A 15,112-nucleotide genomic window follows, 5' to 3' on the forward strand; every position below is an offset into this window, starting at 1 on the left:
GTCACAGTGAATCTTCCCAGCAGCCCTATGAGACCACTGCTGCTCCCATCCCATGTTATGCATGAGGAGGCTGAGGCACAGAGAGGTGAATGGGAGCATTCCTGGCAGCAGGAACAGTGGGTGCAAAGGCCCTGGGGCTGGAATGTGCCCGGTGTGGCCAAGGAACAGTGAGGAGGCTGCTGTGGCTGGAGCAGCATGAGAGGAGGGTGGAGGGTGGCAAGAGATGGGGTGGGGGGCCAGGTAGGACTGAGTAGGGCCTCATGGCCGTGGTACACACTGGGGCCTCCCCTTGCTGTGGAGGAAGCTGGGGGACCACTGGAAGCAGCTGAGCAGGGATGGCATGAGCTATCTTACCTGTTCTCTCTTCATTATTTATTACTTTTCATCATGATAGCTTAGCAGCCCCTGGACGCTCTGATGAGAACAGATGGGGTAGGACAAGATCAGAAGTGGGAAACCAGGGGCACCTGGGTGGCTCAGTCATTAAACGGCTGTCTTCGGCTCAGGGTGTGATCCCAGGGTCCTGGGATCCATCCCCACATCGGGCTCCTCCGCTGGGAGCCTGCTTCTTCCTCTCCCACTCCCCCTGCCTGTGTTCCCTCTCGCTGGCTGTCTCTATCTCTGTCAAATAAATAAATAAAATCTTAAAAAAAAAAAAAAAAAGGAGTGGGAAACCAGACAAGAAAGATCAGGCACCCCAGCAGGCTCTGGCTCCTTGAGGGGCTAGCTCTGGGATGGCCTGAGTGGTAGGCAGGCCCAAGCTTCTGGGGGAGGTCGAGAGGGCCCTGACCTGCACAAGCCTGAGGCTCCCATCCCTCACCAGAGGGACCTACAGAGCCGAGGCTATGCCAAACCAGAGGCATTTATCCCCACAACGGGAGACTTTAGAATCCTCTTAAAAGGCATGGGCATCCTTGCGGGGGTCTCACAAATGGCTCTCAAACACACCCTAACAACCGGGGGTGCTAGACCCAAGCCCAGGACCAGGGCAACCCCAGGAGCAAAGGTCAGCTTCACAGTTTGAGCTAAGAAGTCCATGGCAGCAGCCCAGACATGGGCTGGCCCCGGCCTCTGTGACAGAAAGCACCTTCTGTTTCCAGTTAGCAGGAGCATGTGAGAGGCTGCCTGGAGGGTCTGGGAGGACTAATTACACTGCTTCTTTGGCTCCAAGTTTTAGAGGCTTCTGAGGAGCCAATCCAGGAGCAGTTGTCACAGGAGGAAGATTCTGGGAGCTCAGCTGGGAGTGGGGGGCACGACTTGGGCAGGAGGGTTTTCTTTGGGTGGGGTCAGGGTTTAAGGGGCTCAGTGCAGAGGTGCAGTGGGGCATGGGGCATCACAATTCTTCTAGAACTAGGGGGTTCTAAAGAGGCCTGCCCGGGGAGGGCTGGGGCAGGGCAAAGGTCTGGAAGAGGCCAGTTAAGCAGAGCATCAGCGGGGTGCGTGTGCCCTCGGCCAGGCCTGACACCAGGAGAGCTACACGGACTGGATAAACACGGGGCCCCAGCGCTCAGCGACATCCATGGCTCCTAAGGCAGTCCTGCTTCCAGAGCTGAGTCCAGGCACCCGGCGGGAGGAGAATGGAGATGGACCAGGGCTGACGTCAGGATGCGAGGCAGAGCGACGCTGCTGGCATGGGCCCTGGCTCCTGCGGGTCAGCCCCCTGCCTCCTGGGTAGCCACGGAAGTGCCCAAGTCCCACTTGCAGGAACACACACTGCGCCTGAAGGAGCAGCTTAGCGCCAAGAAAGGGAAGCTTTTGCAGAACATGACTTCCTCTCCTGCACATGTTCCCTATCCCGGAGCTCAGCTCTCTCATAGGTAGTAGGAGAGCGGGGTTGGGGGGTGGCATTCCTGCAGCCGGAAAGCACTCCCAGGCAGATGGGGCTCAAGGTGGCCTCACCTAAAGTGAAAGCACTCCTTGGCCTTGCTCTGTAAATAGGTTCTTGGGAGAGTGTTTGCACACAGCAGCTCCCAGGCCCAGGAGGGGCTGGCACGAAAGCTTCCTAATGGCTTTGCCCCAGGCTCCCTGGCCTGGCTCCAGTCCTATCTGGAGCACAGGCTGGGCCGTCCTGGGTAGGGAGTCAGGGGCAAAGCCTCTCAAAGACTTCCCCAGAGCGGCCAAGCCAGTGAAGCTACGTTGCCTCGGCCTCCTGGCTGGGGTGGGCTAGCGCCCGTCAGGCGACGGGACAAGGCCCCGCGCCACGGCCCGGTGACCACGGGAAGTGGAACGGCACCCAGGGCCACCGGGCCACCACTGACCTGCCACCGCTGCCTTGGCAAGGGGGTCCCTCCTCAGCAGCCTGGGGTGGGTGGGGTGGAGCGGGGGTGCTCAGTGAGAAGTCCCGGGGGGATTTCTGGCCCCCTTAAATGGCCACACACCAATTAAGGCGGGAGCCATCAGGGGCCCATCTTGAGCAAATCATTTAGGAAAATGAGGTTAATGACAGGGAGCCAGGACAACAGGGCCAGTGTGACTCACCGCGCTCGCTTGCTCAGCGGGCTGGGTTTCCGGGATTCCGGGTAATCACAAACACCCACCCTCAAGCCTGAGCTGGCCCTGGTGGCAGCCTTGCTCACAGCAGAAGCGGTGGCCTTAGCGTGCTTGCCTCTCGGGTGGGGAGGGCTGCCCCGAGCCCCCCTGCCGGCCGTCCCAAATCCCTCTGCACCCCTGGGGATGCCCAGGGTAGGGCCCACAGCATCAAGAGATGGGAACTCTGGCCACCTCGAATTCCAGAGCCAGAGGGACCCTGGGGCCATCAGCACATGGACACATGGACCAACTTCCGGGGAAGGGGCCTGACCTGCCAGAAGTGACAGCACCCCAGGCGGGTGAGGGGGTCACACAGGAACCACACTCACGCTCTGTGCCAGTCCCTGCTCGGAGCGTTTCATGCGCCCGGTTAGGCAGACATCATCTCACAGACGGAGACTCCACAAGCTTAGGGAACTCGTCTAGATCCCAGAGCCAGCAGGCGGCAGAGCCAGCATTCAGACTCGGGCAGTTCGACTCCCAGAGCGAACCCCCGACTCCACTGCTCCGCCCTCTTGGTGGCCTGTGCGCACACAGCTCACCAGCACGGAGAAGCCATGAAGCTGTGGCAAGCGGATCCTGGGACAGAGGGACAAGGACGGTGCCGGGTGGGAAGATGGCAGAGTTTTCAGGTCAGGCTGGCTGGTCTGTCAGGAGCTCAAGGGGAGGAGAGACTCCGGAATGAAAGGGGAGCGGACCTGCCACGGGTGACGCCAGGACTCGGCGGCCACTTCCCAGCTCGGTGGTCCAGCTTGCCCGAGGGGCCTCTCTCAGTGACTCTGGCAGAAGTACGGGTTCATCCTGGAATGCCAAGAATCTGGCAAAGGTAGGTGGGGGGGTTGCAATTTAAATCACCAATCAGGGCGCCTGGGTGGCTCAGTGGGTCAAGGGTCTGTCTTCGGCTCAGGTCATGATCCCAGGGGCCCAGGATCGAGCCCCGCCCGCTCCCTGCTCAGTGAGGAGTCTGCTTCTCCTTCTCCCATGGCCTGCCGCTCCCCCTGCTTGTGTTCAAGCTCTCACTCTCAAAATAAATAAAATCTTAAAAAAAAAAACCCCACCAACACCTGTTCTTGTAGTTCACGTTAGGAAAACTGGGCCACGAGAGGAGGGGGCGGTGGGAATTGCCTCTGGGATACACCTAACAACCCCTACCCTCACCGCACTGTCCTAGCAAAGAGAGAGATGCTCAGTTATCAAAATCCACAACCAGGAAAGATGGTGGCTGAGCAGAGCCATTTGCATTTCCAGAAGGCTGCTTCTGAGCTTGGCAGCACCAGTGGGAGGACTGGGAAGAGCCCCTATAAGGGGAGCTGCTGGCAAGGGCTGGCAGGGAGACACCACCACAAGAAAGGCCCTGTCACGTGGCCCCCAACCTTGCCAGGCCACCTAAAGCCCTCCTAGTCCCCATACTCCTCTCTGGCTTGGGAGGGCCCCCACAGCCGACCTGCCCCGTGTGGTCCCGCTCAGGGTCCTGTAGCGCCTTCACGGGGTGGGTGGGTGGGGTCAGAGCACCTTAAGGTCCCCTGTCCCCTTTCTCTCAGGAACAATCTGGGCCCCTACATCCTCACTCAGTGCAGTGAGGTCCCAAGTCAGGCCCCACGCAAGCAAGAAAAGGAACTCCTTGGGGAAGAACTTGGCCCCTGCATAGCTCTGCCTTCTGCATGTGACACGGGGACCCTCAGGCGTGGAGGAGGTGGGTCTCTGCGGAGTTTCAAGGACAAGTGCAGCTCTCCAAGAACCATCTGCCCCCAAATCCCGGGTCTGGCTGGTGGCTGCGTCCAGCAGGTGCGTGAGTGTGCAGAAAACCCAGGAGGGCCCGGTCTCTCCGACAGCCCGTGGCTGCCTGCGCGTGGGAGAGCCCAGGGTGGGCTCAGAGCAGCAGATCCGTGCGCAGTGAGGGGGTTGAGGAACCGGGCTGGGGCTTCCAGGGACGGAGACGACACCACTGGCCCAGGCCATTTCCCAAATCCCTAACAGGCTCTCAATCCACATTTTCTTCACAGAGAAATTCCCAACTCGATCCTAGTGTGAACTGAAGGCAGGGAGAGGGTCACCCTGGCCTGGCCCGAGGGCAAGAGCTGCCGCACTGCCTGGAGCCCTGGCTCCTGTCCTGCTGTCCCCAGTGCGGGGTACCATTGGTGTCTCTGGCGATGACCTCACCCTGGGCTGGCGGCTCAAATCACCAAAGCCCCAACACCGGGACCTCCAGCTTCAGGTCTGGAAGCTACCACAGGGCAGCCGGCATGGGAGGCGGTGACAAGGCTGACCCCACAAGCTGCACCCTGAGCAGGCTCACTTAGGGTGGCCCAGACTCCCTAAACGCCTTTACGGAGGGGGGCGCCCTGACCTCCCGAGGCATCCGAGCGCCTTACCCAGCAATTCAGACCCGCAGGCCCGCCGGGCCCTTCTACACACACGGGGCCATGTGGGAGGCCTCGGCAGGCCCCCGGGAGCCTCCGGAAGAGCCCGAGCCGGCAGCCTCTCCCCCACTCCCAGCTCCGGGGGCGGGGTGCCTACCTCCTAACCACCTGGAGGGGTGCTGCCACCACCGCCTCAAACAAGACGCTGAGGCTCCGAGACGAACGTGATGTCACCACGTCGAGGCGACAAGGCTGGCCAAAAGGCAGAGTCTGAAGCCTGTGACCCTGGACTGTGGCTTTTTCCCCACCAGCTGGAGGAGGCCGCTTCCCCAATGTCGCCGTTCATCAGGGCTCCACAGAGGCCGCCTCCTTGTCAGCCCTGGCTCCTCAGCATCCAGGCTCTGCGCCCGCCTGGAAGCCGCAGAGGCTGGGAACCTCATTAGCTCTGCGGTACTGACAGCTCCCGAGAAGATCTCACTCGGCCCCCCTGGCCCCCCAGGCCCCCCAGGGTAGGGCAGGTATGTTGAAGGATAAATACCTCCCTGGCTGGCTGGGCCCCAAGAAGCCAAATGCTGAAGGCACGGACGGCAGCCAGATGCGTGGAGAACACTCGCCTGGCTCTCCCTGCGCGCGTGCACGGGGAGAAGCCCACGGGAACCCTCGCGAGCAAATGGAAAGGCAGGTGCCGGAGTCCTCCAGGGCCCCATCAATGACGCCGGCTGGGGCCCGCCAGAGGGCGGTGGGTGCTGGCCAGGGGCGCTGGCTGTCCTGGCTCCCCCGGTTCCCTGAGCAGATGCAGACAAGAGTGTCCCAAGCACCCGAGGGGAACTGGCAGGGGCCCTCCGAAGCCACTGCTTTCATTCTCCCTCTAAGGGCCCTGGGGACGGGGTACTGATAAGGTCTCACTCAGAACAAGCCACTTTTATGACAAGCTCAATAAAGTCCATTTTAATTTCAGAGTCCTTCACCCCCATGCATACAGAGGAGGAAGCCACCGGGCCCCAGGGAACATGTGTGGAGCAGAAATCAAGGCCACTTTGAAGCCACCGCCTCCCCGCCCCCCCCAAGTGCATGTTCCTGGATAAACCTGACTCAGATGGGCCCCACGTTGGGCCTTTTGTCAGATTTAGAGAAAACTCCTGGCTCACCCATCCTATGGGCAGTCCGCTGCTAAGCTGTCATGGGTGGGAAGCGCCAGGCATATGGCAGGGAGGGGGACAAACCCCCGTAAGGCAGACTGGGGCTACCTCTTCCGGGGCAGGGGGCTGTGATCTTCGGGCCCATTAGGACTCCGAGGCAGCATACATTTTCAAGTGACTCCTTCGTATTAAACCAAACGTAGTCCACTCTGCGAGCACGGGCCCTGCCCATGGAGGCCTTCCACTGCCAGGGGCAGAGCCTTGGGGCGGACAGCAGGTGGCGGACAGCAGTGCATAACCTCTGGGGCTCGGCTTGGGGACGCACGTGATTCCCACAGAGCTGAATCCCCTTAATTTATTCACCCAAGTCCCACAGTACAAATCCCCGGCCTGCCACCCCCCAAAATCGACCGAGCTCTTGATTCTTGCCCCCTGATCACGGTGGCATTCTCTGCATGATCAGCTGCTGGGTCTCCAGGCACTGCTTCAGCTTGTCTTCCGTCAGTGTCAGCCGCTGCTCCAGGATGGAGACCGTCTGCAAAACAAATGGCGGTCAGGCTTTGGGGGATGGAGGGGCTGCACGGTGGCCCTGGGGATCCCCTCAGCCTGTCCTGCTCAGCTGCTCAGCCCGCTGTCCTGCCTGGTCCCTGTCTCGGTGGCTGTTGGGGACAACTGCGGCCTTTGTGTCTCCTCCTGGCTCTGCACGGCTGTTCTCTGATGTCCGTGGGCAAGGGGAGGACACAGAGAGGGAAGGGAGGCAGCGGGTTCCAAAGCCCTCGGTCCTTCCCCAAGATAACCAAGAGTGAGGATCCCCAGCCCCGGTAGTCTGGCACTTAGATGGGCGTCCGGAGTGCAATCTCCTCCTCACTGGACTGGGCTTCTGCCCACAATCAGCCAGAGACCATCACCCATCTCTGTTCCAAAGGTAAGAAGATGACACCCCCAAATGAAGGCACCCCATCTGGGTCCTGCCCATGTCTCAGGCCCTTTACCTCTGCACCTGGAGGGGCTTCCCAGGCAGGGAGGTGAGTGACTGAGCAACCCTGAGCTTAGCAGGGCCTCTGCCTGTCCGAGTCCAGTGAGGACCACTGCAGGAATATGCCATCTGGGAGTTAGGCCCTAACGCCATTTCTGAGCCCCTTTTCTCCTCTGTAATGGAAGGACAGTGCCAAGGTCACAGGACTCCTAGAGACCTCAAGGTGACTCATGATGGTGGCCAGCACTTCTTAGCTTGACCCACGTTGGCAACGCTTATCATCATGTTGGCTTCCGGAGGCTGAGCCCTTGCTCCCCGGCCTCTCTTGCACACCCAGCATGGCTGGCCTGTGGACAGAGCTGTCTGGCCAGCCAAATGCCCCCAGCTGCTGGGCTGCATGTGCCTCATGGGCCAGGGCCAGTCTTGCAGACATGGCTGCTGGACAAGGCTGCAAAAAACCTGCCCACCTTCTCTGGCTCTGGACAGAGTGCTGGCAAAGGGGCGGGGCTGTCTGGGAGCCCGCGTGCTCTCCACAGAGCAGCTGGCCCACTGCCCTCAAGGACTCCCGCCCAGGGCCTGCCCAGCAGTCACACGGCCAACCCCAGCCCTCGCCCAGCTGGACCCACGCTGGCCATGACAGCTGAGCTCCTCTTCACCTCCTCCTCGAGGGCTGGGTGAGCGCCTTGTGTGTGCCAGGCCCGCACCAGGCACGGGGTGAGTCCGCCATGAACGAGGCAGGCTTGGTCCCTGTGCGGTGCCGCCTACAGCCAGCAGAAAGGGGTCAGATTAAGAAACAATACTTTCTATTAATTTTACCCGTTTGTCTGTGGGCTTTCCCGAGGTTTTGCCACCTTCCCTGAGGCTCCAAGGAGGCTCTGGGCCTTGGTCCAGTGAAAAGGAAACTTTCCTTTCATACATTTAATAAAACATTGAAACATTTTGGGAGGGAGTTTCCCCTCTCAGGCTGCTATAAATTCTCACAGCATCCCGCACGGATGTCAGCTGCTCATGGAGGCTGCTCCTCCTGGCGGCTGGCCCTCTCTAAGCGAGCCGGCCTGGGCTGCAGGGGCCCTGAAACCTGGGGCATAGGCCTGAGCCTGAAAAGGTGCACGGCGCTCTGACAGGCAGAGCTGGGCTGAAGGAGATAGTCACACTCCCCCTGTGCTGGCCAGAAGCCGCGGAGGGGTCTGTACCTCGTAAAAGTGGCGGCGGAAACAGCCCCTGGCTGGCCCAGAGCAGCATTCCTGGAAGTTTCCACTGGCTGCTGCGAAACGCGCGCTGAGCCAAGCTCCAAAATCATTCCTCATCCAGACTTTTTCCGATGGCCCCGGACTCCAGGCCACAGTGGGGAGCCAGCCTGCTTTTCTTCTTTGCCCACCCCCTCCCCGCCCCTTTTAACTTTTCACAGGGACCGAGTCCTCAAATGTGGAGGCAGTGGGTACTGGGCCAATGTCAATACCAGGGGCGCCCCACATTTCACGAGGTCTCCACTTCGTTCCACGGGGGGCCCATACTCTAGCTCAGGAGAAATATGGCCATTTATCCATATTAAATTTCTTTAAAATAATAATAATAATAAATGAACACAACTCTTTCATAGGCCGCCCCCTGGAAGGAGGGTGCCAGCCTGGTTGTGGGCCTTTCCTTTGGGAGCTGTGAGGGGGTGCTTCGTGGCATGTTGTAGACAAAAAGGCTTAAAGTCCACTATTCCTCAAAATCTGCAGCTCCTCCTTCTCCCTGCCGTTCTCCCGCTTCTCCCCTTTTCCAGCTGCAGAAGACTCTGGAAGAGTCATCATCTCTGTGTTTGGTCTCTACTTCCAACTCCCCACACCCCCAGTGCACTCTCCCGAGATGCTGAGCGGCAGTCACCATCTGGGGCTGAGGTCCGCCGGGCTCTTCACGCTCACATTTGATCCCACCCGACCCCCATTTGAGCCAGAAGGATGGGCCGGGGAAAGGAGGACGATTTTCAGATATGTGTTCGTTAGAACACTGTCCGGCATTCTCTGTACCACTTTTCCTTAATAATCCTACTCTAATAAAGCGTGGGGTGTCATTTTCATGTAAAATGGCATCTTTCAAGATAAAGTGAAACCTAGAAATCCCAATGTCTAATTTCGCTGATGTATCTTCCCTCCACCAGGGGAAAGGTCTCCCCCACGACGGAAAGGCTGCCTTTGGGGCACTTGAGGAGCAGAGATCAAGCACGCTCAGGGCTGGCAGTGCAGACAGCAAGAGGGCAGGCGGGCCACCTGCGGGGACTCAGCCCAGGCCACCATGGTGCCACCATGCCTCCCAATTGCTGGGGCCTATGTGGGGACGGGAAAGCATCTGGGATAGCACATGGGCGGGCGAGGGCATCCCCAGCAAGGACCAGTTCTGGGCTGTACTGTGTGGCCTTGTTCACATATCAGGCATCCGGCAAGCCCCAGCGAATACATGCTGTCTCAGCATCCGGAGGGCAGAGGCTGTTCCTCCCGCTGCCCAGGGCCACACCAAGCAGGCTGCTCACCCCGCCTCGTGCTCCGGGTCCTGCCACACAGGGCGCAGAGATAAGGCCCACCTGCCCCAGAGGGTTGGAAGGAGCACTCCTGAAGCAAACAGCTCCACAGTCTTCCAGACACCCCCCGACCCCACCCCCAGCTCACCTTCTCACCCTCCTTTCACTCAGGGCAAATGACAGCTGGCCTTGCAAGCAGCCCCTGGGCCCACACGGCCCCTCCCCTTTCTCTGTGCAGAGAAGCGGTGGGTAAGAGGTCTGGTCCCAGCCTCTCCCCCTGATAAGTCCCACAGCTTATAAGTCCCCAAGGAGGTATAGGCTGGGTCTGGTGGCAGATGCTGAGGGAAGCAGCCCTGCCTGACCAGGGTGCCTGTGGGCCTCTGACTTTTCAGCAGGGCAAAGGAAAAGAGGAGAAAGGGCTGAGGAGGCCAGGCAGCTGGCTGCTGGGCAGACCTGTCAGGGCAAGGTGACCCATCTCCTAGGCCTCCTGCATGCTAGGGTCCAAACTCCTTCAGAAAGATCCCTCCTGTCTGTGGACCTTGGAGAAACCGGGCAACTCATCCCGTCTCCCTGGGCCTTGTGCCATCCGGGCAGCTTACTCTTGAGTCCCCTCTGTAACTGGGGTGTGGAGCCCAGACTTGAAGGGAGACTGGTGGGAAGACCCAAGACAGGGTCTGGGGAGGGGGGCGGTCATCCTAATGATTTCTGACACACTCTGCTCCAGGGGCTGCTCTTGGCAGCTGACATTCATGGAGTGCTCATGATACACCAAGCACTCCAACAATCCTTCAGGGCGGGAGCCTTCGTCATCCTCATTTTCACATGAGGAAACCAAGGCACAGTGCTATGAAGCAACTTGCCTAAAGTCCCACAGCTTGACAAGCCAGGGCTGGGAACTGCGGTGGCCCGGCTCAGAGTTTGGGCTAAGGCACTAGGAGCTGTACTTTTGCTCCATCCTCGTCATGCACGTATGAGGTGAGGCCTGGCCTTATTCCCCCCCACCTGCTCCACCCATGCCTGAAGACTACTGGCCATGTAACCCCAGGAGGCCTGTGTCCCCCCCACCCAATGCCCAAACTCAGGCAGCCTGAGAAGGAACCCGTGGATCTGTTCTTGCCCCCCAGCAGCCACCTTCTGTCCTGTCCAGGTCACCTGGCCGCGTGGCTCCAGATGAAATGAGCAGAAGCAGTGGGAAGAGACAACCCCCCAGGGTCACCCAGCAGCCCCCTCACACCATCAGGCCACCCTCCGAGGCAGGTCCCAGGCTGCAGACGCCCCATGCCCCGTAAAGCAGTCTCTCACCTGACCGAACATTTAGGTTTGGAATATTCATAAAAGTCACAATTTTGGCTACCAATTTGTGGATGAAAGGGACATACCAACAAGAACCTCTTAGTAGATACGCGATGAGAAACTATCCAAACACTTGAATTTTAGACACTGTCTTTCCCTGGGGTGCCGTGTCGCTCAGCATAAGTGATCAGTTCCCAACAACGCTATGGAACTCCCTCCACTCCCTGCTGGTGCCCCCCCACAACATGGGGCTCCACTAAACAAGGCACCTCTCTCTCTGAACCGCAGTGACAGGAAGCAGGATTCGGACTCCCCGCCCGGGCACCGTCACCCCTCGCCCAACACCGTCCACTTCCAAGGTCACAGGAGCCCCAGAAGTTTCATTGTCAAAGTCACACCTGTCAGAGGGTCACCTGGGGGCTGCTGTCACTGGCAATTTCCAGGAAGCCAGAGCCCTGGTCATGGGAAATAGCGCCCTTAGAAACATTCCTGTTTGCTGTTGAACGTATTCTGTTGTTTCTCTAGACTGAGGCCCGGCACACTCGGCTTGTGGCCCACTTCTGTAAGTAAGGTTCTGCTGTCATGCCCGCCTGTTTACGTATCGTCTGTGGCTGCTTTCTGGCGAGGATGGCAGGTTGCACAGCTGTGACAGAGACCCTCTGGCCCACAGAGCTGGAGAGTTACTGTTGAGAAAATTTGCAGAACCTTGACCCAAACTCTCTTCCCGCACTCCTCCTCAGCGCGCAACCCCGGAGCTGGCCTGTGTCGCCGAGGGTGACAACAGCACACACAGACTCGGCTGGGCCCGCAGGGTGCACACCGCTGTGCGGAGACGAGTCCTGTACCGCAGGACAGAGCAGCAGCGCGTGCTGGGAAGAACCGAGGGGTCTGGGTGGGGGGCGTGGCCCCAGGAAGGGAGGGGTGAGCAAAAGCTATGGAAGAGTTCAGCAGGCAGCGGGCAAGAAGGGCGCTGGGGACAGAGGGTCAGTGAGCACGGAGCCCAGAGGTGGCAGGGAGAGAAACGAACAGGAGGGATGGAGCAAAGGAGGCCCGTGTGCAGGAATGAGGAAGGTCCTCACAGAAGCGGGAGTTGGGGCCGGGGCCTGCAGACCATGCCAGGGGGCCTTGCCTTCAGCCTCCAAGCACAGGACGGTGCTGGTAGTCCTAGGCTGAGTGGGAAGCAGGCCTCTCTGGCTGCCACACGGGGATGTTCTGGAGAGGGCCTGCATGGCTGTGGTTAGGCGCCTTAGCGGCCTAACCAGAGACGCCCACGAGGCACGAACACCCACCACTTGTTGGTAAGTCAGATGGCGGGTGGGAGAAGGGACGTTCCCTGAGGCCCTGAACACAGGACTATCACAGGACAGGACGGCCCACAAGAGAGGTGCAGAATGGGCTCCAGACAGGACAGGTTAAGTGTGAGGCCCCTCTGAGGGGGCAGAACGGGGGACACGACGGGGGAGAGCAGTGGAGGCACAAGCCCCCGGGCCCTAGACAGAAGCTGGGGCATGATGATGCAAGGGATGCCGCTGAAGCCCTCTGGAAAGCAGCCTGGCCCCTCCGAGGGTGACAAGGAAGGGACAGCCCAATGCAGGAGACCCGACTGGGAGGAGGGTGCTGGAGGCATTGGGGACCAAAACCAAGAGCACGAGGGGGGCCAGCTCTGGCGGGGGGCGGGGAAGCGTCTGCGGCCTGACTTGGCTGCCTGAGCTCTCCAGAGGGAAATCCTCCCGGGGGACGCTGGACAAGGGCATCTTATTTGAATCCTCGTGCTCCTGCTAGCGGAGAGCAGACACTGATCTGTCCCGTCAAGCCAACACTAACGGGCGAGCAGCTTCTCTCACTCACAGTTCAAGATGTGTAAGACGGTTCATGTAACACCCTGAAGGGCCTTCTGAGTGGGGTATAAAAAGAACCGATTTTAAAGTGACAGGCTTGTATTTTTAGTCCCCTAAGAACTTCAGCGATGCTCCAAGAAGCTGCACCAAAATGCCAGTCCTCAGCCACATGTCTGGCACCCGGGGCCCCCAGCTCCAAGTGGGAGACAGCACAACACGAAGGACATTTCCACAGACACCGTGGCTCCGTACCTCGCCACCTCAGACGCCTTTTCCCGATTGGCATCAAGGTCTCCGAGGCCGGCCCAAGGCTGCGGGGCTCCAGCGGCTGGACAGTAGAGCCCAGCTCCCACGCTGTCCCCACACCCACCAATGGCCCAAACGGGCCAGTGTGGGTGCCCTGCGTGGGGCAGAGCCTGGGTGTGTATCTCCATTGACTTCCAAGGTGGCCAAGAGCACAGCCTCCACCCCTGGTGTGTGACAGGGACTCAGGCGTCTGTAGTGCTGCCAGAGGCCAAAGAGGGTTTGCAGGGCCTCTGCCTGACGGTGCTGCCCGAGAGGGCTGGGTGCTGGGGCTGGGGAGGCAGGGTGCTCCCACCGGCTCTGCACGGGCATCACGTGGAGGCGGTGAGAGTCCAGGGCTCCCTGAGGGAAGGAATCCTCCACCCTCGGAGGCCCCGCTCGCCTCACGGAGCAGTGCGCAGTCCTCTCGGGGCCACTCTCTCCCTGCCAGTTCCACCATCACGCTTTCCCTGGGCTTGGTGGGCTTCTCCTTTGTCCTTTCTGCCTACTTCCCAGCCCCCCACTTCCTCAAGGCATGACCTCCCCTTCTTTCAGCCCTGCTGGCCTCTTGTTTCTCCCCAGACTGGTTCTCTTTTGAGGCAGGCTTGTCCTGCATTTTTTCCTCAGCTCTTTCCCCTAGTCCTCATTTCTAGCTCCTTTTTAGTTCTCTTTTTCATCCCCTTTCCACTTGTGTTTGGGGAGAAGGCAAGAAAAGGAGCAGGATGTGTCTGTTCACAGAGAGTGAGCTCCAGGTGAAGTCCAGGCCCCTAACACGGCTCACCTCCTCTGGGGCTGACAGACCTGGGAAGGAACGCTCCAACTCAGTGCTTGGGAGGCCTTTGTGAGGAGATAACACAAGACGGGCTGAAGGAAATGCATGCCAAACACCAGCTACAGCAGGTACAAAGGCCCTGAGGCACAGAAGAATATGGCACACTTGGAACTCTCAAGGAGGTCAGTGTGGTTGGTCTGGAGTGGCTGAACAGGGAAGAGTGTGGTGGCCACAAGGAAGGTGAGGGAGGGGCCCCAGGGCTCTCAGCCAAAAAGCAACAGGAACCGGGAAGCCTCCACTCCCTGGCACTGCCTTATCACACTCACGGGTCTCAGCTAGTTTCTGAGTGGCCAGGTTTCAGAGCTGGTTCCAGAGTGAGTCTGGGGGAAGAGGCTCATTCCAGGAACTGGCCATGGCCAAGTGGAGCCTCAGCTGGAGGTGAAACGGAAGGGAGTGAACTGGCACTTCAGAACACAGACCCGGGGCAGACCCTCGGGGCCAGGGGCCTTATGGCAGCTGCTCCTCCGCCCACAGCACGGCTGCTACTAAGACCTTTGCTGAAAGCTTCTCCCCCATATAGCCCACAGGCAAATGTAGCAGGAAAGCTGAAGCCCTGACTTCCACGAAGCCCCGAGGGGCCACAGCACACCAACAGGGCCCTCCCAACACCCCCACCTCTGTCAGGTCCGCCACAGGCTGCACACAAGAGACTCTGGCTCAGAGGCGCTTCTAGGCACTGCTGTGGCCATAGCACCGGTCCTGTCTGGGTTGGCTTTGGGTGAAGTTGCTCGGCCACGACTAACAGCGAGTAACGTTTTGGAAGAAGGGAGAAAGATGGAGGGAGACCAGCCAGCCATTCTATGTGCCTTTCTCGGATATTCGGCCAGTTCCTTAGAGAACACTCCTGCACGTGGGGGCCGCACTCTAGGCCTCCCTGCAGCACTCCCCCATCCCAGCCTTCTCTCCTGCGGCCCCCTACCCCAGCCGGGGCGCTTCTCCGCGTCCACCTCCTGCTCTTAGTCAAAAGCCCTGGGTGAAGCATGGGGCCCCTCTTAGGTGGTTTTTATCATCAACATCCCCTCCCAGGTCTCCCTGGAACATGGAACGCAGGCAGGCCAGAGGTGGACAGGCTGGCTGGGCCAGAGAGCTCACCTCCAGCCACACGCCCCCCTCAAGCACTCTGCCGGGCTTGGGGCACAGGGTTGCGGGGCACTAAACCTGCCCTGGGACGGCAGTGTAGCCGGAAGCCAGGAGACCAAGCCATCGATGTCGGAACAGGGCAAGACAGACAGCGAGGCAAGAGGGTGAAGCAGTTGGGGCGGGGGCTGCCACATGAGCAGGTGCGTGCCGGGGCCGCAGAGCGGGGAGAGAGTCAGAGGGAGAGAAGTGAAGTACACAGGGCAGAGGCAGCACTGGGCAAAGG

The 15,112-nt window shown here is 59.8% G+C and overlaps 1 protein-coding gene across 8 annotated transcripts in view; it reads right to left on the bottom strand.

The window, feature by feature from the left end:
* Positions 1-5,809: 5,809 nt before the first annotated feature.
* The window catches only part of POC1A (POC1 centriolar protein A), a 70,898-nt gene continuing 61,595 nt past the window's right edge, over positions 5,810-15,112 (bottom strand). For all 8 annotated transcript variants that reach the window (XR_004624714.1, XM_034658409.1, XM_034658410.1 and 5 more), the window contains one exon: positions 5,810-6,563. Coding sequence is in view for 7 of the 8 variants with exons in the window: in XM_034658409.1 (XP_034514300.1) it covers positions 6,465-6,563 (99 nt within the window). In the remaining variant the exon portion in view is untranslated. The remainder of the gene's footprint in view (positions 6,564-15,112) is intronic.

Source organism: Ailuropoda melanoleuca, chromosome 4 (genome assembly GCF_002007445.2).
Source record: "Ailuropoda melanoleuca isolate Jingjing chromosome 4, ASM200744v2, whole genome shotgun sequence".
NCBI lineage: Eukaryota > Metazoa > Chordata > Mammalia > Carnivora > Ursidae > Ailuropoda > Ailuropoda melanoleuca.